General features: G+C 52.0%; 7 protein-coding genes across 7 annotated transcripts; 3 read left to right on the plus strand and 4 right to left on the minus strand.

Moving 5' to 3' along the window:
* Positions 1–3,672: 3,672 nt before the first annotated feature.
* Positions 3,673–5,639, plus strand: TGAM01_v200399 (hypothetical protein; the record flags this gene model as incomplete). The annotated part of the gene is made up of 2 exons (XM_018803123.1): positions 3,673–4,979; positions 5,048–5,639. 2 exons carry the CDS (start codon positions 3,673–3,675, stop codon positions 5,637–5,639), a joined length of 1,899 nt encoding a protein of 632 aa, XP_018663529.1.
* Positions 5,640–6,456: 817 nt separating this feature from the next.
* Positions 6,457–10,260, plus strand: TGAM01_v200400 (hypothetical protein; the record flags this gene model as incomplete). The annotated part of the gene is made up of 1 exon (XM_018803122.2): positions 6,457–10,260. One exon carries the CDS (start codon positions 6,457–6,459, stop codon positions 10,258–10,260), a length of 3,804 nt encoding a protein of 1,267 aa, XP_018663528.1.
* Positions 10,261–11,069: 809 nt separating this feature from the next.
* TGAM01_v200401 (hypothetical protein) lies at positions 11,070–11,435 on the minus strand (the record flags this gene model as incomplete). The annotated part of the gene is made up of 1 exon (XM_018803121.1): positions 11,070–11,435. The coding sequence occupies one exon, from the start codon at positions 11,433–11,435 to the stop codon at positions 11,070–11,072; it is 366 nt and encodes a 121-aa protein (XP_018663527.1).
* A 1,272-nt stretch (positions 11,436–12,707) lies between these two features.
* Positions 12,708–14,211, plus strand: TGAM01_v200402 (phospho-2-dehydro-3-deoxyheptonate aldolase; the record flags this gene model as incomplete). The annotated part of the gene is made up of 2 exons (XM_018803120.2): positions 12,708–13,186; positions 13,245–14,211. 2 exons carry the CDS (start codon positions 12,708–12,710, stop codon positions 14,209–14,211), a joined length of 1,446 nt encoding a protein of 481 aa, XP_018663526.2.
* Positions 14,212–14,644: 433 nt separating this feature from the next.
* On the minus strand, positions 14,645–15,786 carry TGAM01_v200403 (hypothetical protein; the record flags this gene model as incomplete). Its single annotated transcript, XM_018803119.1, has 3 exons — positions 14,645–15,025; positions 15,093–15,401; positions 15,529–15,786. 3 exons carry the CDS (start codon positions 15,784–15,786, stop codon positions 14,645–14,647), a joined length of 948 nt encoding a protein of 315 aa, XP_018663525.1.
* Positions 15,787–16,864: 1,078 nt separating this feature from the next.
* Positions 16,865–18,611, minus strand: TGAM01_v200404 (hypothetical protein; the record flags this gene model as incomplete). Its single annotated transcript, XM_018803118.1, has 3 exons — positions 16,865–17,233; positions 17,291–18,465; positions 18,524–18,611. The coding sequence occupies 3 exons, from the start codon at positions 18,609–18,611 to the stop codon at positions 16,865–16,867; spliced, it is 1,632 nt and encodes a 543-aa protein (XP_018663524.1).
* Positions 18,612–22,181: 3,570 nt separating this feature from the next.
* TGAM01_v200405 (hypothetical protein) lies at positions 22,182–27,392 on the minus strand (the record flags this gene model as incomplete). Its single annotated transcript, XM_018803117.2, has 2 exons — positions 22,182–24,293; positions 24,351–27,392. The coding sequence occupies 2 exons, from the start codon at positions 27,390–27,392 to the stop codon at positions 22,182–22,184; spliced, it is 5,154 nt and encodes a 1,717-aa protein (XP_018663523.2).
* Positions 27,393–27,587: the final 195 nt, after the last annotated feature.

The raw sequence follows: 27,587 nt of genomic DNA on the forward strand, positions 1-27,587 counted from the left end.
GAGCCGGTTGAAACAAAACGCACCTGTTTCACATGGAGTACCTGTCAGAGAGCAGAGAGACTATCGGCGGCTCAATTTGCTCCAGCAACGTTACTCGCTAGAACTCATCCAGTGGAGCAATGTTATGAGCCCGACCGAAACTGATGCACAGCCTAAAGACCTGTGGCTGCAAATCCAAGGGAAGAAACAGCTGAGAAGGAACCGATATTGCGACGGATCGAAGCGATATGATGCTGGAGGCGAGTGTGGAGAAGGCGATAGCATTTTTGTAGCAACAGAGAGACACATCACGCCTTGCAGGGGACAGTCGCCGTAGGTGAGGAGTAGGTGACCAAGAATTGCTAGTTTGACTCTGTCTTTTGTTGTTCTTGGCAAAGTCCTGTCTCTGTCGTGTCAACCTGGTATGATCAAGGGCTGGGCCTATTCGCCGGCCCCATATCCGCATATGTAGGTACATTAGCACAGAGTTTCAACCGAGCATCTTGCCGGAGCCAAAAACCCATTACCAGCGGGAATTACTCCGTAGTTCTCCTTGATAAGGTCGCAACTAGATCAGCCGGGCATTAGCTATGAGGCAGTGAATGCATGGGCGTTTTGATAGAGGGCGCTTCACGCGCAGAATTAGCGCGCTCTGTCATTTGCTTGACCATTTTCAGCCGTTCCATCCTGGCAAGGTTGGGCCTTTTTGCTTCTTTCTTTCCCCCCCTCATCATTTTCGGTGTCCCGCTGTGTCTTTGCTTTTCGTTTTCGGTGGCGAGGCGAGCCCCTTATTCCATGCAGCTAGGCCACGCCTAAGGCCCGTCTGTCCGCTAGAAATAGATTACAAGGCATCGTTGTTGCTTTTTGTGGCAATCCGGTGGGATGTCTGCTGGGAGTAGGAGGCACCCCGGGCTTCAGAGAGCGGCACAAGCACAAAGCGGTCTTTTCTCTCCGCGGTCGTCGGCGTAGCTTGAGATTGCAGCGGGAAGTCGAAGCCCCTGTTTGTTGGCTGGCAGCTTCTTATCACCAGACCTGGCTGTCTTTGTTTCAACCCTCTATTTCATGGCCCCCGAGAGGTGGGTAAAGAGGGGTGGGTGTTTGTAATTGATGACAGTCAGAATATACTTGACACTGCTGCCGCTGTTGGAACTGAACTCTGGGTAGCAGAGAGAAGAGAGTGTCATGTTTCTTTTTCTTGTTACTTGCACTCGAAGCCGCAATACCTATAGTAGTACTAGTAGAAGTATGGCAGGACCCGTAGTGTTAGGAATCGATCGAGATGGCTCTTTCCATCCCGCTCTGCGCCCAAACAGGCTACTCCGAGATACTATCATGGCAATTGGAAATGGCATGGAAGCTACACTCGTACGAGCAAGTGCCCCGTACTTGTATCTTGTAGCGCGTGCCGTGCTTGCACGTACCTGCCTTGGCGCTGCTGCTACCCACGGCTACGTGATCGGTACGGAAGATTTGCCTGGCCTGAGCTGGCCTGTGCGGCGTGCCACCCGCGCCTAAGGTGCTTTTGCTGCCGTCCCTTGTACCCAGCAGGTACCAGCCGGGCGCTTGCCATCCCCTCCTTCCCCCAGATTCTCGCTTGCGTCCAAGCGCTGCTGCCAGCCGATCCATCGACAGAAAATTTTCTCTTCGGTGTGATCTGATGCAGCTACTGACGCTGGGCTCCTGATCTGCAGGGCCCTTTTACCTCTTCCCCTCTTCTGGGATTTTGTCCTTTTTTGTGACCACCTATCGTTTCTCGCTTTTCTTTTTTTTCCTGACCCTTCATTTCGCTCCCTTTATACAGCCATTCTTCCTTGTTCCCATTTCGGTTAACTCGCCTCCATCTTCCTATGGCGTTTGTATCTGCTCTGTCGCTGGCCGGCTCTGATTCGTAGCCCTGCTGCCCACCGGTTGAGTCTCAACGCTCGGCCCCAGGACGCATCGAGATGATTACGAACTTCCTCTTTGGTGACGTCTGGTTGTTTGTGTCGTGCTACTAGCAGCAGGTACTACTAGTTAAAAAGCCTCATCGCTCTCTAGCCGCTCTGGCTTCGGCATTAGCCCTACCTAGGTTTAAGACGGAGCAACGCATCGAGTAAGCGAGCCTATGGCAGAAACCCGAATCGTGATGCCGCTGCGAAGTTCCGTGTTCCGCTCATCCGCCCTGGCTGAGCGATTGCGCCGACTGCTGCCGCACATGCTGTTGCGTGCCACGGCTTCCTAGATATGTACTGTAGCACCAGAATCTCGCTGCGATCCCCGCCCGTGCGCCGCGATGCCTTCTGGCGACGTTCAACTTGGCTCGCCTGATGGTGTGGTGGCCTGAGCCTTGACCTTGCCCTCAAACGGGCTTGGTTCTCCGAGCTAGATCCCGAGCAAACCCGCCGCTCACTGGATTCTCGGGTACTAGGCCCCAGGACCGGGCAGGGATATGGTTAAATGCTTCCGGTAGGCCCATTGTCGATATTCTTAGCCCTCCGCCACGACACAGCACAGCGGCTCGTGCTTGTGCGCCGGGCTCCACGCTCCAGGGACTGGCGGCACACGGATGTACTCGGTACGCCACGGCGTGCGTGCTGCGGGCGGATTGCATGCCCAGCGTGGGCGGCGTTCTGCAGCCGGTAGGTACCCAATACTACCACCACTCACCAGCGCCCACCCTTGTCCACCTTGGGGGTGCTGCCAGAGCTCGTCTCATAACATGCCAGACCGAAGCTCTTTTCATCCAACCTCGGCCCTGTCCAGCTTCAAATTCGATTTGCGGCCGGCCTTGGCGTCGCATCGCCGTCCAACCTGCTCTGGCGCCTCTTGCGAACCAAATTGATCCAGACGACTTTGCGCTGAGCTCAGGCCGCGTTTTGGGCCGCTGGGGCTGCAGCCGTTTCTGATCTCCGGCCTTGTCCTCGCCGCTGTTGGCCAGTATCTTATGCAGCCCAGCCCACGACAGGACCCCGCGTTCTTGTTGCGCCTCTTTTCTCCCTCCTGACCCTTTTCTGCCAGCTTTTTTTCTTGAATTTTTTTTTCCCCTTTGGCGGGGTTAAATTGGCCTTTAACGCGCCTCGCAGCCACACACTGCGCAGAGGGAGAGAGGCACATTCGAAGTACACGCATCGAGACGACCAACCAAGGCGAAGAGAGACGAAGAAACAACGGCATCGAGCTTGCGAGTCGCCCGTACCGGCCAAGTATACTTGCTCATCTGGTATTGTTCGCCATTTTTTTTCCAGCCTGTGTCTATTGCCTTCCCCCCTTCCCCCCCCCGTCATCTCTCTGTTCGCATCACATCGTCATACGCCCAGCGCATGCCCACCTATCTCTCTGTTAGATAGCAGGTAGCTTCGGCGGTGGATATTGTACACGGACGCTGTCTGCCCTCTGTCGCTCTGCTGGTCTTGTTGATTTTGCGAGACTAATCGCCCGCAACCTGCCCTCCAGCTCGCTCCAGACCTCGTGCAGTCCGATCGATCATCCCTCGCCAGGCCCGTCGCAGGTGCAAAGCTCTGCCATAGTCTGCGCGGCCGGAGGTGGCCCGTCTCCCCCCGCCTCGTCGCCCAGCCGGCTCAGACTTCACCACCCAGTCTCGCCCTCTCACCTTTCTTCACCTCGCTTCACCTTGCATCGCGCGTCTTGCCCGGGCCCCGCCCCCCGCCAATTATGGGATTTTGATCGTCCGCACCGGTCCGCCGTCCTCCAGCCATGAACTCCGTCCACAGCCTGATTGACGCTCCTCCACCAGCGGCCCAGCTGGGAGCCCAGGCCGGCGTTCACATCCACGACTACGCGCAGGAACAGCCTCACGCGCACAGCCTGCAGCGCCTGGCCTCTCCGCCTCCGGGCCCGGCGTCGGCCCCGGCCGTGGCGGGCCTCTCGCTGTCTCCCACGGCGCCCGCCTCGGCCCCGACGCCAGCTCACACGCCGCGGCCAGATGACCTGCACGCGCGGCATCTGCCTCCGCCGTCCACGCCGTCCATGGCACACTACGTCTCCATCGCCTCGCCGCCGCTGAGACAGGACACGGGCTCGTCAGTCTCCACGCAGGCCACCACGGCTACCCTGGCCTCTACTGAGACCAACAACACATCGTACAGTGCCGACACCTCCCCTAACCCGCACCAGTCCATTTTCTCCCTCAAGGATGGCTCCGACGTCTCTAACAGCCGTCGAACCAGCAGGAGACGTACCGGCCCCCTATCTCAGCAGTCAAGAGAGCGGGCCGCCCTCATCAGAAAGTTAGGAGCCTGCGTCGACTGTCGCCGCAGGAGAGTTGCCGTAAGTCACAGCCATGGCCCCGACCGACCAGCGTCATATGCAGCCGAGGCTGACCCCGTGCTTCTCGCTTTGCAGTGCCACCCAAGCCACCATAACATGACTTGGGAAGACGTCGTAACCAAGTTTCACCACAGGCCGCACAGCCCGGCCGTCCAGGACATTGCGCCCTCGCTGCCCGCCGGCCGGCCTCTCAGCCCCGCAACAAGCCTCAGCACGGCTCAGCCCGTCTTCACTCACGATCCTCAGGAGATGGACGTTGATCCCAGCTCTGCGCCTAGCCACCACCATCAGCCTGGCCGGCCCCCCCTGAGCGAGGCTCGTATCCGCACCCCTCTGCCCGCTGGCCCCAGACTGGAAAAGTCACTTTCCTTGCCGGGCATTGAGAGTCTCAAAAACGAGATGCAGAATAATGCTGCGCGCATGCTCTCTGCCACTACTCGCGGCCGGTACAACTCGGTCCAGGCTCTTTTATTGTTCTGGCAAGATGATGATGAAGCGCTATCGGTCCGGAACGCGGTCGGAGAACTAGCTGACGTCTTTGACAAGTACTATCATTATACGTTTCAAATCCAGGTTATTCCTTCCTCTTCAGAGAGCTGTAAAAGCTCATGGAGATGGCTGTCGCGCACACTCAACGACTTTGCCGAGGAGCGCGATCAGCGTGATGTTCTCAAGATTGTCTATTACATAGGCCACACTTATCTCGATGGAAATCGCGACATGGTTTTGGCAAGGTACGCCTTGGCAAGCTTACGATTGACATGGATGCATTTGCGCTAACTTTACCTCTCCCAATATGTAGCTCAAAAGATGCTGAAAGAGCTTCCACTATTCGTTGGAGCGGCATGCAGCAGATTCTCGAGGAGGCATGCGCGGACACTCTCATCATCATGGATGCCGCGTATTTTCCTCCGGCTAGAATCGTAAGACAGCAAGGCGTACTGGAAATCATCGCGGCGTCTTTATCAGAAGACCATCTCACCGCTCTGGATCGGTGTGCCTTTACCAGGGCTCTCGCTGACCAGCTACGTACGCGTGCAGCGCGCCAGACGCCGCTTTCAGTGGTCGAACTGCACTCGATACTTCTGGCCCTGTACCCCAAGCTGGCTCGGGATCGCACACCTGAGAGAGAGATCATAACGAGCTTTCCCGCCCCACTGCATACCATGATGTCTGGAAATTCAAGGCTGCCTTCGATATTTCTCTCGCCAGTTCAACAGAGCAGCCCTCTACGGAGCAGCTTTTCTTACGAGAATAGCCCCCAGCTACACTTGGCTATCAAACTAAACGACGACAACGTTGACATTGACAGCTGGAACGAATGGCTACGAATGATGCCTGAAGGAATTAAGGATATCAAGATTGATGGTCCGTTTCGGACAACATTCAGGTAGTCATGAATATGGGAGGGATGGCCGCTGCTTGCACGTGGCATGCCATTGCTTCGCCAAACAACACAAACGGCGCAGTGGCTGCCTCAACGTGACCCTACGGGCTGGAGCTAGTCTCACTGTCCCACCGTCATCTGTCTCACTTATTTGCTTTTACTACTCTTTCTTTCTTTCTATTTTATTTTCAAGCCTGAAGCTTCCTCGGGCCAAGACCGGAGGGGATTAACAATGAGGGGAACTGTTTCACTAAAAAACAAGCGTGCGCACTCATATATACAACCATACACCCTGATGAGTCAATGATTAAAGTTTCACATCATGACATTATGTAGCGAAGATCTTGGGATTGGCAATAGCTGACCATGAAAAAGTATTGAACCATTTTTTGAAGAAGCATTGCCATAACAGGCCTTGAGTTCCCCTGTACGTCATTGCGGTTATCGTATGCGTGATTATCACTGCGATGTGCATATTGAAATCTGGAGACGTATGGCCCAAATCAGTAGCGATTGGACCAGCTGTTCATGCGGCTTGCGTACAGTATGTACATATAGGCGTCATATAAGAGAACCCCTGTCTGCCAGTTTTGCGGGTCGCGTCGTTGCCCAGCAACCGGCAGCTTCCCGCCATCCCCACTTCTGCATAACAAAGAATGGCCCCCCAGCCTCCACCACGCTTCCCTGTCACGCCAACATTCACCGCCCGAAAGTCAAGTCAACACTAAGACCCTTAAACTGCGTCTTTTTGTTCAGATTGATCTCAGCGCAAACGGAATACTGCGCGCACAAGGGATAAACCAGTAATCCTAAACCAGTCAACGATGCGCTCCCCACCCGAGCCGCGTCGAGGCAGGGGCAGGCCGGCCAAAAACCCTGATTCAAACTCGAAATCCACCAAAATCGTCACAGCTGCCGCAAAGGCGCGATCCGCTGTTCCGTCAAACCTGACCGCGAACACGAAGAGCACGGCTGCTAAGAGGAAGACGAGGACCGATGACGCGGAGGAAGAACAACAGGCATCTCTGGCCAAGCGGCCGCGGGGGCGGCCTCCTAAGAAACCGGTCGAAGAACATGATAATGGCGCTGCGAAGCCCGCAGGTGCAGCTTCAGCGATGGCGTCTACCGGAGCATCACGAGCCAAAGTAAATGCGAAGAAAGGAGTGTCAGAAATCGCAAAGGAAGAGCCAGCGGCGCCGAAGCCGACGCGAGGCCGGCCGAGAAAAGTTGTATCCAAGCCCGAAGAAAGCGACAAACAGCCTGAGCCGCCGAAGAAGGCGACGCGTGGACGTCCACCAACAGTGATGAAATCAGCCTCAACGACAACAACAACAGGAGCCAATAAGCCGCCGGTCAAGAAGGTGGTAAAGTTCAGAGAACCCGACAAGGAGAATGTAGAGCCCGCTGCAAGTCCACCGGAGCCTGCTCCGACTGGCATGCGTGGTCGTCCAGCACGACGAGGCGGTGCGGCAGCAACCCGGACTACGACAAGACCTGCCGCGAAGCCGTCGAAACCTCAAGGCGACAGCAAGAAGCCGCTCAGCCCCAAGAAGATTACGCAGTTAACTCTTACACAATATGATTCTGAAGATGAGCTGTCATTGGAGAAGCCATTGACAAAGAGTCCAATTAAGCCTCCGTCTAAGAAGTCAGAAATGGCACCGATTGAGATTGAGCCTGAGATGTCAACTGTTGCCGTGAATACCGCCATGTTCGATCTGCCAGAGCTTAATGCAACCCTTTTTGGATCGCCGGCCAGACGACCTACCTCGCCACCTCGAGATACCATAAAGTCTCCAGCCAAGAGGATTGCGATGCCATTGCCAGGATCTGCATTAAAGTTGAGCAATGAACCGGTTGCCCAGACACCTTTCAAGTCTTCTTCGACGCTCCTGCAGTCAGCCGCCAAGCGACCGCAGTCTCCTATGAAGCCTTTTATCTTTTCGGCTCAGAAGCAGCCGGCAAATGAAATACAATCAACAACGAAGCCTTCCATGCTCCAGTCGCCGGCGAAGCGAGCATTCCCAGGCTTCAAATCGCTCTCGGATACTCGCCACCCAGATCTCCCAACTCTGGATGAGTCTCCTATTGCAACTCCATCTCGGCCAGCCAAAGCTTCACAAAAGCTCTTGATTGAAGAAGATGAGCACAAAGATGAATACGAAGATGAACACGAAGATGAAGAGGATGACCCTTTTGCGGTCCCAATTATAGATCTTCGATTTTCCAGGAGTCCATCCACTGCGCCATTCCGACAAGCCGATTTAGTCTCTGCGGAGGAAGAGGCGGGGGAAGAGGTAGAGGCTGACGTGCAACGTGAGGCTGAAATTGACTCTGAGGGAGAGGCAGGAGATGGAGATGAAGTAGAGGATGAGGATGAGGCGCAAGAAGAAGGGGATGAAGCAGAAGCGGAAGTGGACAGAGAGGCGACAGCAGAGGCGGAAGTGGAGGGGGCGCTTGAGATTGAAGAAGAGGGAGTGGAAGAAGAAGAAGAAGAAGAAGAAGAGCTGCAGCCCGCTGCCGATCCAGAAACTCTAGAAGCAGAGGAAGACGCCGGGGAAGAGACCGAAGAAGAGGCAGATGATGCCGCCGAAGACAGTATCATTGTCGCAACAGAAGAGTCTGACAATATACCGACCGAAACTGAGGATATGGATGCAGATGAAGGCGCAGATGAAGAAGACAATGAAGGCCACAATGGGGGTGAGGATGAAGATGAGGACGATTCAGAAGACACAATGGTTCTTGACGACCATGCCACCGAAGAAGAGGAAGAGGAAGAAGATGCTGATTCTTCCCCAAAAGTCGAGACTCCAGCAGATGCCCTCTACCAGCTCCGAGAGAAAGATCTGGATCCCTGTCATGATATGAGCTCAATGGCTGAAGATGCAGATGATACGCTGCCATTTGAGAGACTTGCTGCCACGCCTTCTGTCCTTGAAGAAACAACGCCAAGGACTCGTACCAGTGCCATGAAGGGGTCTCGCAGGTCCACTCTGGGATTCTCATCTCTATCTGACCAGCTCGGGTCTTGGTCAGCTGCAAGCCCTGTCAAACACGCTGTTTCGTTTGCGGAAGAACCTGAGCTATCATACGCTCAGGACCATGAGAACCTTGAAGACGAAATCGCAGAGAATATCGAGGAGCAAGACGTGGATGAGGAGACTATGATTATGGACGAAGATGCAGCTCTTGCTCAAGAGACTAACGAAATGACTCTGTCGGATCCTATGGAGGGCGAAGATACATCTAGTACTCGTCAATCTTTTGATGATAGCCTATCGGATGCTAGCCAGGAGTATGGAGATGAGAACCAAGTCCCAGTTGAGAGCGCTGTGCCTATTCCAGAGCCTCGAGCAGCGCCCGTAACTCCCGTTGGCCGTCCTATGACGCGATCTTTCAACACAACGACCAAGATTCCGACCAAGCCAGCCGTTATTTCGACCCCAAGTCCGTTAAAAAAGAAAAGCTTCAGCGCTTCTCGTGCTGCCCCCAAGCGCCCCGACCAACCGAAACGAGGTGCCCCGGTCCTGTCTTATTCTCCAAAGAAGCAGCAGCAGCCGCTAAGGCGAAGCTCACGGAATATCAGCGCCATTTCTGAGGAGCCTGATCAGAGGATCGAGCCGTCTACGCCAGTAGCGGAAGCAGAAAAGGCTTCAAAGGTGGAAACGCCTGAGCAGAGTGTTGAACCGTCTACACCAGAATCCAAGGCAGATCTATGGGCAAAGATGGGAACACCTGCGCGCACTCCTCGCAAAGACCTCAACTCCAACCTGCTTCGTGGGGCCATTGTCTTTGTCGACGTCCACACAAGCGAAGGCGCGGATGCGAGTGGCATCTTTGTTGAGCTGCTCACCCAGATGGGTGCCCGGTGTCTGCAAAAATGGAGCTGGAACCCCAACAGCGCAAGCAACAGCGAGTCGACCAAAGTGGGCATCACCCACGTCGTCTTCAAAGATGGCAGTAAGCGGACTCTGGAGAAGGTTAGGCAGGCCAACGGCGTGGTTCAGTGCGTGGGTGTGAGCTGGGTCCTGGACTGTGAGCGTGACAACAAGTGGCTTGATGAGTCGCCATACCATATCGACACAAGCTACGTTCCTCGCGGAGGCGCACGCCGCCGGAAGAGCATGGAACCCAAAACTGTCTCTAACCAGAACGGCTCTGCGGTCAGCGGTTCGCCCAAGGGGAGGCGGGAGTCCGCGCCTCCTGCTTCATCTTCTCCCAAGACACCCAATCGTAGGCAGAGCAGCATCTGGATCCACACGCCGTCCGATACTAGCGAGGAGCAGGAGGAGAAGGAAGAGGAGGACATTGAATGGTCCAACATGATTCTAACTCCTGTACCCAAGACGCCGGCTCCAGAAGCGCTTATGAAGTTTGCTACTGAGACACCGTCCAACCTTGAAGATGAGGATGAATATGAGGATGACGAGAGCCCGTCGCTGAGGAGAGAAGAGTTGATGACCCGAACCTGTCCACCCAAGGCACAAAGGTTTGTGGAGCTCGGCGGTGGCATTCTGTCCAGGGACAGTGATGAGAATGTGATGATGCGGCTGATGGCTGCTCGGCGCAAGAGTTTGCAATTTGCTCCCAAAGTGGGCAGCCCCCTGGCCAAGATGTGGCACTAGGGCGGTGGTAGCATATGGCGACAATGGGCGTGGACGGTCGGTGTAAAATCGAAGTCGTTTCATTTTTCAGCTGATGTTTCTTTCTTTGGCTCGGGTTTTGCCCGATGATGAACGTTGACGGCTATTTCATGGATCATGGGGAAACGGACACACAGAACAGAAAACAAACAAACAAACAGATATAGAGACGCTTGCATTGGTTTAGTCACTCACTTTGGAAAAAACAAAAGGGGAAATCTTTATGGCACAAATAAGGCAATGAAATGGGCGATGAGGCGTTTTAAGATGTTGAGATATCACGCATCGCATGGGTATTGTTTGTAAGGGCGTGGCAAGCGGACAGATGTTGGAATTAACAGGCCGCCTTTATTTAGCTGAAGGTTGTGATGAATATAAATGTGAAAAGTACATATAATTTACTTGCTCGCTACTAATCTAGTTGTGATGTAGTCTCCCGTTTAATCCTTTGCCGGCGGGGATGATGTGTAGCTTGGTTTGAATGCCTTTTTTGGGCTTGTTGCTGTAGATGGTCTTGTTGGGAGGGGTTGATTGCGTGCGATGATGACTGCTGTCTTGTGCGTTGATATCGATGTATAGGATATGTTTTTTTCCACCTTTGAGAAACAGAACAAGTCGAGTCATTGCTGTAGCCCGAGATTATGTCAAAGTGCCGGGATATCGAGCATTGTCGAACCGGCGTGTGTATTCAACGCATCCCATCTCGTAATTATATTCTTTTTTTCGTCCAAAGCCGCGATATTAAGTTTACCTATGCATATTTCTAAATTATTCTCTCCTGTTTTCTTTGTTCAGCCCCTCGCCGCAGCCCTCAGCGTAGCAACAGCATCCCCATCGTGCGCCTTCAGCAGCTCCGTCGCCTTGGCCTTTGTCACCTCCAGCTCGTCCACCACGAGGGCCACGTCCGCAGCGTCGACCTTGACGTTCTTCTTAACGGCCGTAGGCGCAGCAGCGGTTGTAGTGGCAGCGGGTTTCTTGGCTTTGTCTTCGCCGAGCTTGAGCATGGCCTGGGAGACGGCCTCGGAGTTGACGTTGTCGTTGGAGGGCGTGGCTGCGGCGTCGGAGGGCGTGTCGAGCGAGGCGAGGGCCGAGGCGGCTTTGCGGTCTTCGGCGTTTGTGGGGAGGGGGGGCTGGTCTGAGGCGTCGGCGGAGGACATTTTGGGGGATTTTTGGGGGTGATGTTGGTGGTTGTGGCGGATATGTTGTTGTTTACTTGAAGTTTGGAGCTTGGGGAGAGGAAAGCGGTTGGTGGTGTAGAAAAGGTACGTAGGGAATGTACCTTGAGCTTGGGCTTTGGGCGAGGAGGGGTCTTTTTTAGGAGGGGTAGATGGAGGAGCTGCAGCTTATATGGATGGATGTAGTGCAAGCTGCCAAGAATAACAACAAAATGCTCTTTTTGTGCCTTGAAAAAATTCTAAGAGTATGAAATGAAATAAAATGAAATGAAATGTATGTAAAAGCATTTTTTCCAAAATCTGAAGGGTTCGTTATCGTTTAGAGATAGTATAGGTACAGGTACTCAAATCATCTACCACTAACCTAGGTACCTAGTGCCTTTCGGCCAGGATGATGATATCCATATAGCTCGTTGCCAACGCCGACCATTGTGTGTTATATATGACATTGTTACTATCTACTATATCTGCTACTACTTCTGTTACTTGTCGACTATATCCATTCGGATTCGTCTTTAGCTCATCTTCGCCTTACCTTTCAACCTTGTGCTCTAGTTAGGTCTCTAATACTGAACCTTGTCTAAATCATGCCAACGTTTTCACTAAAATGACAACTTGAGCACTACTAATTCAATAGCAAAAAGGCAATAATGCTTGAACCAATGATTTCTTCTTTTCGCCTAGAATAACCCCAGATATTCTGTTTCCTTGCCTCCAAGACTTGGATAGCATTCCTAGAACACGTTGGTGGCGGCAGAGTACAATAGGATGACTAACCACTTGACATGGCATGCGGCACCGCCTCTGATTGGCCAATGCAAGGATCATCGTTCCGAAAAAAAAAAGAACGAAAAATTCTAAGAAAGGTACGTACTCAGAGTGGCATTTATGACAGCTGCTTTAAACCCCGAAACCTGGAATGTCCCACTGACTCATATTCATATTAACCGTCCATCTTTCCGTGCTTCTCACAGATTAATTACACCAGAGTCTAGCCTGGGTTCATGCATCTGGCGAGTCGTTGTTCTGACGTTTAGAGACTATTTTGCTGCTGCAAGACAAGTGCATCTAAGTGAGTTTTGATGCTTCCATCTATTCTATTGATATAATCGAGGTTCACAGACCAGCAGTTGGCTGACGCATTCCTGCATCGCAGCAGGGACCAAGACAGGCTTCTGGCTCCAAGTCTCAGCTACTTCTTCTTCCCTCTCTTCCTTCTTCACCCTCATCTTCAGCCCTCTCACTCATCCCACAATGGCTTCCCAAGACGCCTCCTCTCAGCCATGGGATCCCTCCTCCTGGCGCTCAAAGCCCATCAAGCAGTCTCCCACCTACCCGGATCCCTCCAAGCTCAAAAAGGCCACCGCCGAGCTCTCGCGGATGCCGCCGTTGGTTCACCCCAATGAGATCAACGCCCTGAAGGCTCACCTGCGCGAGGTCGCCCAGGGAAACGCCTTTTTGCTGCAGGGCGGCGACTGCGCCGAGCTGTTTGACTACTGCGAGCAGGGCGCCATTGAGTCCAAGATCAAGCTGCTGCTTCAGATGAGTCTGGTGCTCATCTGGGGCACCAACAAGCGTGTCGTTCGCATTGGCCGCATGGCTGGCCAGTACGCCAAGCCGCGGTCGAGCCCGACGGAAATGGTCAACGGCGTGGAGCTGCCCAGCTTCAGAGGAGACATTCTGAACGGCTACCACGTCGACGAGCGTGAGATCGATCCCGATCGTCTCCTCAAGTGAGTCTCCTTTCAACCCATCTACTATCCTTCAGCCTCTAACATGACCGTTTCAAAGAGCGTACCACCACTCTGCTGCTACTCTCAACTACATCCGCACAGCCCTCGCCTCTGGCATCGCCGACTTGCACCGTCCTCTTGACTGGGGCCTGGGCCATGTCCGTGACCCAGCTCTCAAGGAGAAGTATTCAAAAATCGCTTCCAGCATCCAGCAGACGCTGCGCTTTCTGCAAGTCATCAACGCCCGCCCCGGTGAGCTCGAGACCGTCGAGCTCTACACCAGCCACGAGGGCCTCCTGCTTGAATACGAGCAGCCCCTGACGCGCCTCCTCGAGAAGCCCACTCATCCGGGCGTCAGCAGACCCGGCACTCCCCCAAGCTCATCACCAACCATCAAGCCCGTTCAGGCCGGCAGCGAATCCAAGGAGTACTACGACACATCCGCCCACTTCGTCTGGATCGGTGACCGCACCCGCCAGCTCGACCACGCCCACGTCGAGTTCTTCCGCGGCATCGCAAACCCCATCGGCATCAAGGTTGGCCCCTCCACCCCAACCGAAGACATCCTCGCCCTGCTCCGCGCGCTCAACCCGTCCTGTGAGCCCGGCAAGATCACCCTCATCACCCGCTACGGCGCCGGAAAAGTCGCCGAGCTGCTCCCCAAGCACATCCGCGCCGTCGAGGACTCGGAGCACCGCAGATGCGTCGTCTGGCAGTGCGACCCCATGCACGGCAACACCCTCTCCACCCCGACCGGCATCAAGACCCGCCGCTTCAACGACATCTACAGCGAGCTCGAGCAGTCGCTGCGCATCCACAAGGAGGAGGGCAGCTACCTCGGCGGCGTGCACCTGGAGCTTACCGGCGAGGCGGTTACGGAGTGTCTGGGCGGCAGCGAGGGTCTTGATGAGGATGATCTCTCGACCAATTACACGTCTTTCTGCGATCCGAGACTGAATGAGAAGCAGGCTCTTGAGCTGGCTTTCTTGGTGGCGGATCACTACTCCCGGGAGCATAAGAAATGAGAAACGAAAAGGAAACGGAACAAAATGGAACACCGAGATCGATTAAAAAATGGTACGGTGAGAGATGGCAATGTATACGAAATATATATGCATGGTTTTCATGAGCATTTTTCATACCTGAAAATGAAGGGAAAAGATCGAATAAAAAATAAGGAATCTGTACACCAGGCGGACGAGATTATGTCCGCTTTTCTTTGTATATAGGCAGGCTGGCGAACAAACTGGTCACGCCATACCACGGAGCATGAAATGAGACGAAAAGACAAAATACGTGACGGAAACGAATCTGCGATGCATAGGTATATTGAAATTCATCATGGGAAACACGAATTCAACTTCATTCTTCGAGCGTAATCATCATTGTGCGTGCTAAAAGACTAGGACTGCACTGCGAGTGTGAACGTGTACAATTGTCTACATATGTGCTTATTTCTTACTTCAAGTAGATAGTCTGCGCACCCTCATACGCATCACCCTTTTCCAGCTTCTGCCATGAGCTCACCGCGCCAGCCTCCGCGCAGACCATGTTCTTCCAGCCGTCCTTGGGCTCGAAATCGCCCATGCTAGCGGCCTTGTCGACCCAGGGGTTCCAGACAACCACGTCTTCGAGGTTGTCGCGCACAATGCGGAACTTGGCCGCACCGCCCTCGCTGATGACGACGGGGTGGCTGGGGCCCTTGACAGGAGTGTAGACGCGGTCGGTCTCGCCGGAGAAGGCGACTGCGTCGGAGGATTGGGTCTTTGCCTTTGCGGCATCTACCTTGTCGACGTAGGGAGAGTCTTCGAGGCCGGCGATTTGGACGGAAGAGATGTCCTGAACGTTCTCAAGTCAGCAATTTGTTGGCACATTGCAAAGAGCATTCTTGTGCATAATTTATTACCTTGATTCTGAAATACGTGTGCAATAGTGTCTGGAACTCGAATGGCACATCGCCCTCGTTCGTAATCACCAGCGCCGTCTTCAGGCTCTCGCGGTCAAGCGTGACGCTGTACAGGAGACCAAACTTGTATGGCCACAGCTGGCGAGCGGCATCGTCAAGGTTCTCGGATGACAGGCCAAAGTCGAGCTTGACGCTGTCAGAGGATGATTCGCTGGTGGACTTGCCGAGGAACTCCCAGCGGGAGTTGCGGGCGAATCCGTGCTGGGGCAGCTTGGAAGTGGCTTCGTGGTCGGGAGCAGTGCCAAAGACCTAGAGACAGCAATTAGAAATAGAAACACGTAGAAACTGTATCTTGCGTGCATATAGATATAAGAGAAGAGGGAAAGAATATGAATTGTAGCTCGTCTTCTCAGCTTCGAATTAGGGAGCAACATACCGGGAAAACCAGGGGAATGCCTCCCCGCACAGCCTTTGTTCCGTCCAGCTTTGCGCCCTCGCTCAGCCACAGCTTCTCGTCGCCAGAAGCATCCTTCCAGCTCAGCACAGTAGCGCCATACAGAAGAATCTCGATGCTCTCGCCGGAGGGGAGCGATGCGGAAACGCGGGAGTTGCCGTGTGAGATGGTAACCTGAGCTTGCGGCTGCAGGCCAGGAGTGGCCGCTAGAGCCGAGGGTTTGTTGGGGCGGTCGACCATGATGATGCGGTTGTGAATTGTAAGTTTAAAAGATTTGTATCGAGCTGTCGATCGAGAGTGATGATGGATGGAGATGCGGATGGAGATAGTAGATGGTAAAACGCAGGGCTTCGAAGTGGGCAATTCTGGGCGCAAATAAATCAGCACGAGATTTCTCAACTATTCGAGGAAGAGACAGCAAAACAACAGCAATTTAACAGCGCTCTTACCCGCTAACGCAATCAACTGCACTGTACAAAGACGAGATGGAAAAGATGGGAGATGGAAGAAGCTCCCGGAAGACGAAGCTGAAAAGGACGAGTGACTGCATCGGCATTAGCTCCATATGGCGGGGTAGCTGTTGCAGTGTTGCAATTGCACCCCTCGGCCTCCACTTAGTACTCGGTACTCACTGATCCATATTAAATGACGTTAATCTTGAGGTACAGCTACTTGCCGTGATGAGCACGTTGCGAATCGTGTAAGAGGACAGGCCTCTGTTTTGCAATCAACTTGAAACACAGTCACAACAGCCAGCGAAACTCGTCACATTCTCACGATGCAAGCGATTACTGCATGAAAGCCGTCCCTCGTATTTCAGAGGCGGTGTTGGTGATGTGCTGTTACACCCTCTTCTAGCAATACAGCTGTACCGGATGTCAAACCTTCACTTGTACATGCGCACTAACATGAACAAACAGGATAGAATAGCAAGATATAGGCAGTAACAATATATAATGAGTGGGGTTTCGACTGTATATCAAATCCAGTCGTCATCGCCCTCTAACCCCATTCGTCTGTTCTATCTAGTTATTGCCTTTTGGTATCATGATATCATGACACGCATACGCCTTCAAGGGCAACGCTCATTCTCCTAGCCCTTCCTAGCTATGAAAATGCGTATAACAACTGGGTATATATAAGTTACCCCATTCAACGTGGAGGGGTCCCCAAAGAGCAGGGAAACAAGAAGGAAAGAAAAGAGTAAAAAAGGTAAGAATATGAACCACTGCAAACGGGTGCAGTAAGAATGTGCAAGAAGGATTAGATAGCCATCACGCCATACGGTGGGATCTATGCCCTATGTGGTGCATGCTATTCATCCCCGAGCAGTCTCTTCGTCTATGCCCGTAAACATACCCTTGTTGGCATCGCTACCCTCGCTCGTGCTGCCGTTGTGGTGCTCTGCGTTGGCCTTCTCATTCTCATCAAGCTCACTCACAGCGATAAGAAGCTCTCCATTCTTGCCATATCGCCGAGGCTCGACTCTTGCCTGGTGGACAACGTCAAAGGCTCCGCGGAAGCCTTTGACTTTTTGAAAGATGGTATCCATCTCTTCGAGGGAGCGGTAGGCTGTCTCAGGGAAGAAAAAGTAGACGCAAGGAACCATAAAGGCATTAAGGACGGCAAATACGACATATGTCTTCCACTTGATGTTGGTGAATGCGACGGGGGTGATCATGACAACCTAGTGAAGGAATGTTAGCTTTGCATAGCAATCATTGATATAAATCGAAAACCGTACCAAAAAGTTGAAGATCCAGTTGGATGAAGTGGACAGAGCGTTGGCTGGAGCACGAGTTCGTAGAGGGGTGATCTCAGCCGGGTATAGCCAAGTCATTCCTAGCCATCCAATAGCAAAGAAAGTGTTGAAAACGAATAAGAAGACGATGCCTGCAATCTGGAAAGGCTTTTCATTCGGGCGAGAGTTGACGCCGGCAAGAATGGCCATGGTGGCAGCTTGACCAGCGGCACCAAAGAGCATGAGCTTTCGGCGTCCAACACGCTCGACGAGGAAGACAGCGGGCCAAGAAGCGATGAAGTACTCGGTACCATTGAGGGCTGCGAGAAGGCGAGACATGAAGGGAGACATGCCGAGGTCAGAGTAGATCTTGGCGGCATAGTAGGTGATGAGGTTGATACCAGAAATCTGCTGGAACATTTGGTTGACGTAGGCGATGATTGTGCGGTGAAGAGTGCGGTTGTGGTCAGCATGGAACAGCTCGCCATAAGTGCCCTTGCTCATCTCCATGGCAGTATCCTTGATGGCTTGGAATTCGTTGTCAACATGCTTGTCTCCAATGTCAACGTCTGAAACAGCAGCGATGACTTCTCTAGCCTCATCTTCGCGACCCTTGAGAATGAGCCATCGAGGCGACTCAGGTAGGCCGAGGACAAAGGCAAGAATGAAGATGCAGAAGACAATCTGGAATGCTAGGGGGAATCGCCAAGCAACCGAGCCGGGGGCAAAAGACAAGCCAAGATCGATCCAATAAGAAATCATGATGCCGCCCGTGATGAGGGCACCTTCAATCATGACGAGCTTTCCTCTCTTGTGGGCGGAACACGTCTCAGACTGCCACATGGGTACCGTTGATGTGTTACCGCCGTTGCCAAGACCTGTTATGATACGACCAATGATAAAATGTTCCAGAGTGAAAGCAGAAGCCTGCAAGATGGCGCCGACAATCATGATGGAAGTACCGAGAAAGATCATTTTCCGGCGGCCGAGGTAGTTACCGATGAAGATGGTGATGATGGCGCCGATGAAGCATCCCAGATTGTACGATGCCACAGCAATACCCTGGTAAGTAGAGCGTTTGGACGCATCAGAGGGATCCGTAGCAAGATCTGGATTAATGTCGGGGAACTGGTTCAGGAAGATGGGCAGCGTCAGGATACCTCCCATGACACCTTGATCTGTGAATTGTTAGACAACAATGCAATCGCTTATGAGCCGTAGTCTTTCTAGGCTTACCGTAACCAAACAAGAGAAAGTCGCAGCCAGCAATAGTGCCAATGGCCCAGTTGAGGGCTTGGCCTCTGAGGCCAAAATATTTCCCCATGATGGCAGCTTTAATCTCTTGATGTTGCTGCCGTGATAAGCTCTTCTCTTCTTTATTCCTTCTTTATACCTAGAACGTGCTCTCTCGTCCTTGTGAGGATAGAGGAAAAGAGGAAGGAAGCAAATGAGGATCCTGGGCTCAGTGAGACAAGATCAGCACCCTTCGAGGAGGGAGCTGCAAGGCCCTTTTTAAGTCACATCGCGCACACATGCTGAATGACAAACCGGGTCACTGACATGGGAGTACAAAGTACGAGCCTCGAGCAAGATGGATGGCCCCGTCCACAGAAAAAAAACTGGGGGCGCCGAGTCTCTTGGATCTCCATGGCCGTTCCCGGGAGTGAGAAGATGAAGTGAGTAGGCATTCCGTATTAGTCGTCTCGATGGAGCAATTGAGCAAGCCGGCCGAGTGGCGCTTTGCTCCCCCATGGGCGTGTTTTGCACTAAAGATTTAGTCCATCTCCCGCCTTGTCGAGTCGGAGCCGGCAACGTGCGAGGAGTGCAGCCGGTCTCAGGCGATTTCGTATGGAGATGGGAATGGAATTACAGGCCAAGCGCGTGGAGAAGAAGATGAGGCGGCGATCTTGTCCAGGCTGGCGAAATGCATTTTGCGCATGGGAATATCAGTCCACCGCCTTGCACGTGCGAGAGATGCCAGATGACGTTGCTTCAGTCGCTCCTGCCGCTCCTGCTTCAGTGTGTATCACCACCTGGACGCTTGATTACCTACTGAGGCAGGTAATTCATAAAAGAGTTCTACAGCACTTTCCCCACCACCTACACGATCACAGAGCGTCGAGAGGAAAGTAAGAAGAAAAAAGACTTGCACTCGTGCTCTATCCTCTCCAAGTATTCGCACCGAAGATGGAGTAACCACTGCCTTTGTTCGTTTTAGCCGCTGCCCGCTAGCAGTTCTAGTGCTGCAATAGGCTGAACAAATCCACTCAAAGTTCTCCGTCCTTACCTCTCGTCTTATACACTGAGTCGTATAATTCAGTTCTAATGGCCATTTCTAGTAGCTACCATTCATACCGTACAAGCCAAATCGTCTATTGCTAGTCTGTATGTATTCATATTTGATCAAATAATGGGCGTAGAAAAACCGTCTTCACCGTGGTAGAGTCCTGCTGCCAAAGCCATCCGGCCAACCCTCGATGGGATAAAAGCCGCTGCTGGGAATAAAAACTGGCGATAGCACACACTCGCGGAGAACCGTGGGGAAATAGCGACGTCATCCGCCGAATCAGATTCAAGCTTAATAGTTCAGATGGTGGATCTCGGTGGGAATCAAAGGAGCCTTGGCACGCGATTTCTGACAAGGGACACCGCAAAAAGAGGACAAAAACGCATCACAACATGCAGAATGGAGGATCAGCATCGGCCACCTCCTCATTCATGTGAGGTACCGAAAAGAATTAGCCTTCCATACGGCAGCCAGTTTCAGCGTCGAGGGCGCAACTGTCGCCGGTGGCGTGTACCAGCTAGGAAACCCGACTTTCTATCTTAGGCTTAAACTTCGTGGCCCCTTGCTAGAGCATCTGTTTTAAATCTTTCCGGTAAGCCTAGCACGCTGACTTGGTGTGTACGGGAGGTCGGGGCGGATCGGTCAGCAGAGAAGAGGAGAAGAAGAAAATGCTGCATCGGAAAAAGCTAGCAAGGCTCAGGCACATCTGGCTTCCAGGCGCTAGCTGATCGGTGCATGCTAGCTCGCGTAATATCGCCGCCTTCTCCTGATGGAGTGCAGGGCGAACCGCTAGATCGGCCAGTTTTGAGACTACAGCGCAGATGCCTCAACGCCGGGCAAGTCACTTCACGACATGTTGTGATGAATCAATCTCCAAGTGTGAAGAAAAGCCATCATCAGATCACTTTACACTTTGCGCTGAGGAGAGAAACGTGCAAAATCCGGGGGAGGGTCCATCGCTCCAGTCTCGAATCATTCCCCCCGCGTCCCAATTTTGTTGTCTTATCTCGCGTGCTCCCCAGAAAAATCATCCCCAGATTTCCCCAGACAGCCACCACTGAATCTATCACCCTTTCCTCATTTTCAGTTCTGGATATGCCCAAAGAAGTGATCCGAGACGCACGAGCAGCATGAAAAACCTGGGGTAAATGAGGTCAAGCCTTCAGTGAATCGGGCGCAAAAGGGTCCGGACTGTTCTATGCAGAAAAGATCATGCATGCTACTCCAGGTTTTGCAATCTCACGACGGTATCAGCCTTGGAGGAGTAGCTGGCCGATAGTATCTTCTTCGGGAGCTCCGTATTCCCTAATATGGCATGGGCACAAGTTGAATTCCATGGTACCTATCGTCGGCTTCTCTCACATGGAGTAGGCCTTGGGGTCCACATCGACTCCGTTATATGAAGCAAGCCAGCAAGGCGTTGAAATTCACACATAAAACAGCTATTCCTTTTTGACGTCACTTGCCGCGATGAAATGGAGACTCAATTGGCTCATCCAGGATTTCTGAGAGAAGTATCAAGCGTTAATCGAGTTTGTGCCCCTGTTGCAATTGCCGTTCAGCTTGGAATGCTTGTAGGCATTGCAAGCTCTATGCACCTATATCTCCATAGCGGCCTCCTACTGCTCCTGAATGAAAGAAGATCACAGGGTTTGCACATGAAGCAAGCAAATGAATCCAAAACTTAGAATTGGAGATCGTCGCCTTCTTCACACCACAAGCGACTTCTTTTCTCTTCCTAAAGCTGCAACCCAATCAACCAAGTAGCATTTTGTATGAAATCAAGCATGCCACTCCGTACAGCTACGGCATAAATTTTCTAGGCTCCCAGCCTTCCAGCCAGTTATCCTACTTGCCTACATTGCGCCAGGCAGCCGCCCACCATGTTCCTTTTACAATAGTATCACAGTTCTAAACCCCCATGTTTAAAAAAATTATGGATCTACCGGCATAAGCGCCTTTCCAGCGTGAGCGCTGCCGCCGGGCTTCCTATTTGGGTTATCCGAAGGAACGACACCCAAGCAGCCAAGGATCTGCGGGATGCGGTTCCTGTCCGCGACCAGTTTCTATTCGGCCGAGCCGACCCATATTTTTTTATTCTTGTTCTATTCTCGTCATGGTGATGATGTTGGCCGAAACTGCTTTACGACTTGGCCTGGTTAAACTTGTCTGAAAGGGAAATTTGATACGGTCTGGGTGGCGTTGAGGGAAGAAAATGAAATTTAGGATGGGGTTCAATTTACTCGAGTCAATGAAAATGTTTACTCGATGTGAAATAATCAAAAATTGGCTTCAGGGCAGCAGATCGTGTGATTGTTCAAGCCGGTATATGTCCTTGCGGCCATTTCCAATATCTACCTCCATGCAAGCATAATATCCACCTCCATAGAACAAAAAATCTAGCATCTAATAGGTATCCATACACCCCGTGCCATACAGCCAAAATCAGCCGATGCCTAATAACAAGGAACGAAGTAAAAGCCACAGTTTTATCAAATCATAGCAACAAAACAAAAAGAGAAACCAAAAAACTTCCCGGACGCCGTTTGATGCAGCATTCATGCTTGCCGTAAGATTTTTCCTCCTCCTCATGCTGCCTCTTCATGTCTAATTGCTGTCCCTTCCTCGTCTCTCTGCTTCGAATAATTCTCGCTTCAAATCCATCAACATGTCTTCCATCTTATATACTTCGCTTCGAGGCAGTGCTACATCGCGTAGATGCGCCAAGCTGGTTTGTAGCGTTTCCATAATCGTCGTGATCTTGGCTTGCGGCTCACTCTCTGCCTTGTCTGCCGCCGTAGCACTCCCATCCGTGTGTATCGTCGGTTGACGTGGTCCATCATCAGTGACAGGTACTTCCTCTTCTAGACTCTTGTTTGATTTCTGGCTCTCAGCCACTGCTTGAGATTCATTCACCAGCTGCGACATCACCTCATCGTCCGTTTCTTCGCTTCGCGTTTTCTTATTTCGCTTGCTTGATCGTTTTTGGGAACGTGGAGTCTTATCCTCTCGCTGGCGCTGCTCGGTTTGTCTTCGTGCACTTCCCCTGGTCTCTACACCCACCGAAGGAGTTTCAGGAGTTTCCTTTTCGCTCACCACTGTTGTCTCTCTCTCTTTTACCGTTTCTACGTTCTCTGACTTTTGCTCCGATTTTTGCTTCTTTGAACGGCTGTTGCTTTGGCGAGATCCGCCTCGCTTTCTCTTTCTTTTGCTTCCTCCTTCACCATTGCCAAGAGATTCCGAAGGAGTAGGCGGAATGGCGGCCGATGGGGAGCGCTTAGCTGCCCCACGAGTCATTGGAGGCGATGCTGCTCGAGTTTCTGCTGACTGCGCGCTGGGTCGCTCATCAGAACTGTCTTCAACGTTTCTTTCTTCCTGTAGACCAGCGCGGTCACCCGACTCAAGCTCCTCTACCAGTTTCATCATTCTGGTTTCATCTCCCTCGCTGAGCGCGAACGATGTGTCATTGGCCTGTACTAACGAGGGCTTTTCAGGACTACTCCTAGCATCAACAAACTCGTCATCGACCGATTTCGGACTATCTTCCACACGGACAGCCTCGCGAACCAGCCGTTTCTTGGTCGGGGTTTCAAGAAGCTGCGGTGGGGGGTCTGGCGAGGACGATATGTTTCGATCCGATAAGTCCGTCAAGTCTGAGGATGAAGATTCTTCTTCTCCAAGGCTAGAAGGAATTACATCTCTCAAGGCGGCGTCAGCGTTTTTAGCTCTGGTGTCTGCTTTCCTAGTAGACCTCTTCGCCGGCTTCTCCCCAGGTGATTGAACATCCAATAATACTTCTTGGTCACTGGGATCTGGCGAACCTGGAGGCGATGAGAATTCCCAGCTATCCAATGAGCCGCCAGCCATAGAGCGAGACTTAATCTCTGATAGGAGCGGGTATGGCCGTGGAATGGGCGGTGAGGACGGAGGATCGTTATCATCCATATTCAGGAGTTGGCCACGCCTTGGGGTTGGCGTTGAGCTGACTAGATTATCGTAAGACGTGGGGTGGCGTGGGGTGGTTTCTCCCGCTTGCTTGCCATCAAAGGCTCTCGTTTCATCTGGTATGGGTGAGCTCTCTTTGGCAGGACCTGGAGAGCTTGTCCGCATGTCTGAGTAGATTGCTTCTGTTTCACGCTGCCTTTCTCGAACTTCTTTCTGTCTTTCCGTAAGGTGTTGCGAACCATCTTCAAGTATTGGAGACGATGAGGCAACAAGAGTGAACTGGATCTGAGAATTGTCGTGACGGAGTCGCGGAGTGCTGCTTCGCTTCGTTGGCTTTGTACGGCTTGGTTCAGGGGTTTCTTCCATGCGACGCTTTCGAGTTGACATCCGTGTGGGCATTTTCGAAGCGGCAGCTGAGTCGGCCTGGTGAGATGAATTTGAAGAGAGCACAACGAGATTCGTTTCGTCTGGTAGTCCCTTTGGTGAAGCAGTTTGAGCTCCGAACGCGCCGCCAAGTTTTCCAAATCCTCTAGTTTCCGCGGACTGTTTCTTTGATCCAGCATTCGAGGCCACCGATTTCAGACTGTCTGAGCAGTCTAGCCTCTCTTCATCCTTGGCTAGCACGTTCCACAGCTCAATTGCCTTGTCAACGATTGTAGGAAGTTTACTTTTGAATGCAGATTTGAAAAGCGATTCTATCTCGTCGAACTCGTCTTTTGTCAAATGTTTGCGGCCACCGAGCTCCTTTGATATTGCATCCCATGTATGGATGAGCTATAAAAAGTTAGTCAATATGAATATCATGAGTAATTGGCATTCGAGTCATCTTACAGTTTTTGAGAGAAGTGACTCTTCATCATGTTCATAACATGACTTATCATCCTCAATCCACATGCATAGGCCAGCTTCGAATTTTGTAAAGGCTTTAACACTTGACTGAGGGAAACATGTCATTAAGAAGCTCTTGATGCTCTCTAAAAAGGGTACAATGTCATGATCTGAATCGAAAATCGAAGAGTTGCCATAAAACGTTTCTAAAGCTTGGTTTCCAAGCTTGTAGAGGTTATCAAACGGGTCAGACGAGCCTGCTCGGGCGGCCACCACAGAAGCTCCCCATAGCCGCTGTCGAGCAGTGTTCAGAGCAGTTTTATCTCGCGGCAGCTTGGCTACTTCGAAGAGTGAGCGTACTGCCTTAAGGGAGATTGAAGACGGCTGCTCCACACTGCTATCAAGACAGTCTAGCAGTACTTTTGCCAGGGGTTCGATTACAGCGAGTGCTCGCCCCGCATCACCCAGTTGCTGAACCACCTTTTCAGACAGTCGTTCAAATAACATGAACCACTTATCAAGAGGGAGTCGAGGGTGTCCGAAGAGGCCGCGTTCAAGTAAGGAAGTGATGTCTCGATATTTTGGTCCGAGCATTTTACCGCCCCCTATCAAACTAGATGTAGCTTCGCTATCCTCGAGTGAAAGAGAAAAGTTTTGTGCAGCTAATACCCAAGGCCCATAAGGGGAGGGCGACGCTCTAGGTAATAGCTGAAGAAGCTCATTGGTTAGCTCTAAGCGAGCTTTTATGGCTTTTCCGAGGAAGAAGGGTTCAAAAACGGATAGAAAAAAGTCGGACAGTAATTCGTCATCAGCACCACCCTGTGGGACGGAAGCCAGCAAGCAATAAAGGTGTTGAAGTGGAGTTCGGACGGTCCCTTGGGAACTTGGTCGACCCTGATTCTGAGATGGTGTTGCGATAGGCTCAAAGGTATTGCCAACCATCATGGCAAGCTTCTTTTCTGTAAAGGGAAGCATACCCTGGGCTTTGACAAGTACTTCGACGAAGTTTTGGACGCTAGATAGAAACGCCGGGCCATGTGAATTATCAGCTTCTGGTACTCCAGCCAACCACATCTTAGACAGCAGTCCAAGTGCATGAGCGAAGAATTTGGCAGTATCGTCTGAGACTTTGATGTCCTTCGCCGAAGCTGCCGCGATTGAGCCAACCAGCGCATGCCATAGGCGGAATACTAAAGAGTCCTTATTGGCCAAGTCAAGGAATCTTTTCTCAAGTAGAGGACCAACTGTTTGGAAGACCTTATCACAGTTCTTCCTCACCCACTTCGAGTCCAACGGTGGAAGTTCATCAGGTTTTGCGGGACTTGTCTCCATGATGCGATCCTGTCTCCAGATACGAGGTGTGGCGACATCCACAAGACTTGTCAAGATGCGACCAGCTTGCATGAGACAATCGCCCGGAATTTCGGGCTTACCATCCAGGCTGATGAGTTGTGACAGCACAGGCTGGACAGCAACATCCCATATTGAATCAGGAGGGAACTTGACACTGCCTGGGGCAAACGCATAATAGTATAGATTGCATACTCCGCCTATAACTATCCTTTGAAGCTTCACAGCTTCTTCTAGCTGCTTTGGATTTGCACGTCTCCGAAGTTGACTTAGCAGAGGCTGGCAGAGGGTTCCAAGGTTCTTTGGGGTAGCTTTGCTATCAGCCAAAGTAAGGTAGATGTACCTATTCCAGGCAAAATTTGCCTCTTGCTTCGTGAGAAAATCTGTTGTGTTGAAAGCAGATTGGACAAGAGTCAGCCAGGGGCCGTAGTATTGCCATCTCTCCAAAGGACATCGCATGTAAAGAATAATGGCGCTCCATATCTGCGGCACAGCTGAAGCGCTTTGTCTGTCTTTGAGCATTTCCTGTAACCTTTGGATATAGAACTCGATATAGGCTTGATCTTCGTTTGTTGTTTGGAATATCTCGCTGGCTTTCCGCATCAACTGCTTCTCAGATCGGAGGGCAAACCCAGCTTCAGTAGCGAGGCTAATGGCCTGTCCTCGAATATCCTTGACGGAGCTGAGCATATCTGCAAGCACGTTCTTCAGCCAATTTGAGTGGGTAGCCATATGCAAACTTGACTGCTTGGCCAGACGCCTGTATATATGTATTCTACTCATCACAATGCTCTTGCCTGTGAGATGGTCTTCTATTTGATACATTGCAGTGACCAATCGTCCCACTCGGTCAGACGTCATGACTTTGGCGGAAAAATTTTGGAACGCAACGACTTGCATCAAATGTCGAGCAACATCCTTGGGAGTGTTGGCGTCTTCGAACGCGCGAATAGAGTGGTCGATAACGAAGACTCCAAAGTCAGAGGTGAGGGTCGAGGCGATGGCGGGGAAATGGAGAAACGTGGCGAGAAGCGTCAGGGCATGGTTGATTAAGGAAGAATCGGGGGCTCCAGTGCTGCTTTTGGATGTCATATCGCGCTGGATAAATTGCATAAACAAGCTCATCTTGTCTTGTAAGGCAACTCGATCGGGAAGGTTATTGGAAGCCTTCAGGGCTCTTGAAAGCATCATATAAGCGTCGAGCTTTGAATCTCGGTCAGAGCCGGCCAGCTGCTTTATCGTTGAGTCCAACATTTCGATTATGTTAGGCTGGCCTGAGGTCGCATCAAAATCTCCACTAGACGACAGAACGAGACGGTTCGGAGAAGATGAAGGTTTGAGAATGCCTTTGATAGGTCTCGAAGCCGGCGAGGGGACCGAGAGAGGCGAGGATTTGTGAGTCTTGTCGATTGATCGATAGTCAACTGGGTCCTTGTAATCGGTATGCGCGGACCATACGACTTTCTTCCTCGTCCTACTTGACATCAATTTTGAGTCAGGCGCATCGGTCGAGGTCGGGGTGTTTGCAGCCGGCGGAGTCTGGAGACTGTCCTGAGGATCAGATGAAGGAGCGCGGCTCAATATGGACTTAACCAACCCGTCGCCTTCTTTGCCTGTTTCTCGCGGTGGCGTCGGGGGCCGCGGTAGAAGCGTCTCGAGATTCGATGCTGGAGCCGGGGCTACTGAAGATGCCATGGCTGCGATGCAGCGTCGGCGATCTAGAGAGCAGTGAATCGGCCAAGGGAGGATCGTCCACTAGACATTGGGATCTCGCAGGGTCCGTCCGAGATAAGTTGAAACTCGAGAAACAGAGAAAAGGAGTCACCACCCACGCCACCTAAACTTGCATCGCAGCCGTACGGTTGTGGCAGCGGTATAGCGCCTCTCGAC

This window comes from Trichoderma gamsii (assembly GCF_001481775.2).
Source record: "Trichoderma gamsii strain T6085 chromosome Unknown Scaffold_1.2, whole genome shotgun sequence".
Lineage (NCBI taxonomy): Eukaryota > Fungi > Ascomycota > Sordariomycetes > Hypocreales > Hypocreaceae > Trichoderma > Trichoderma gamsii.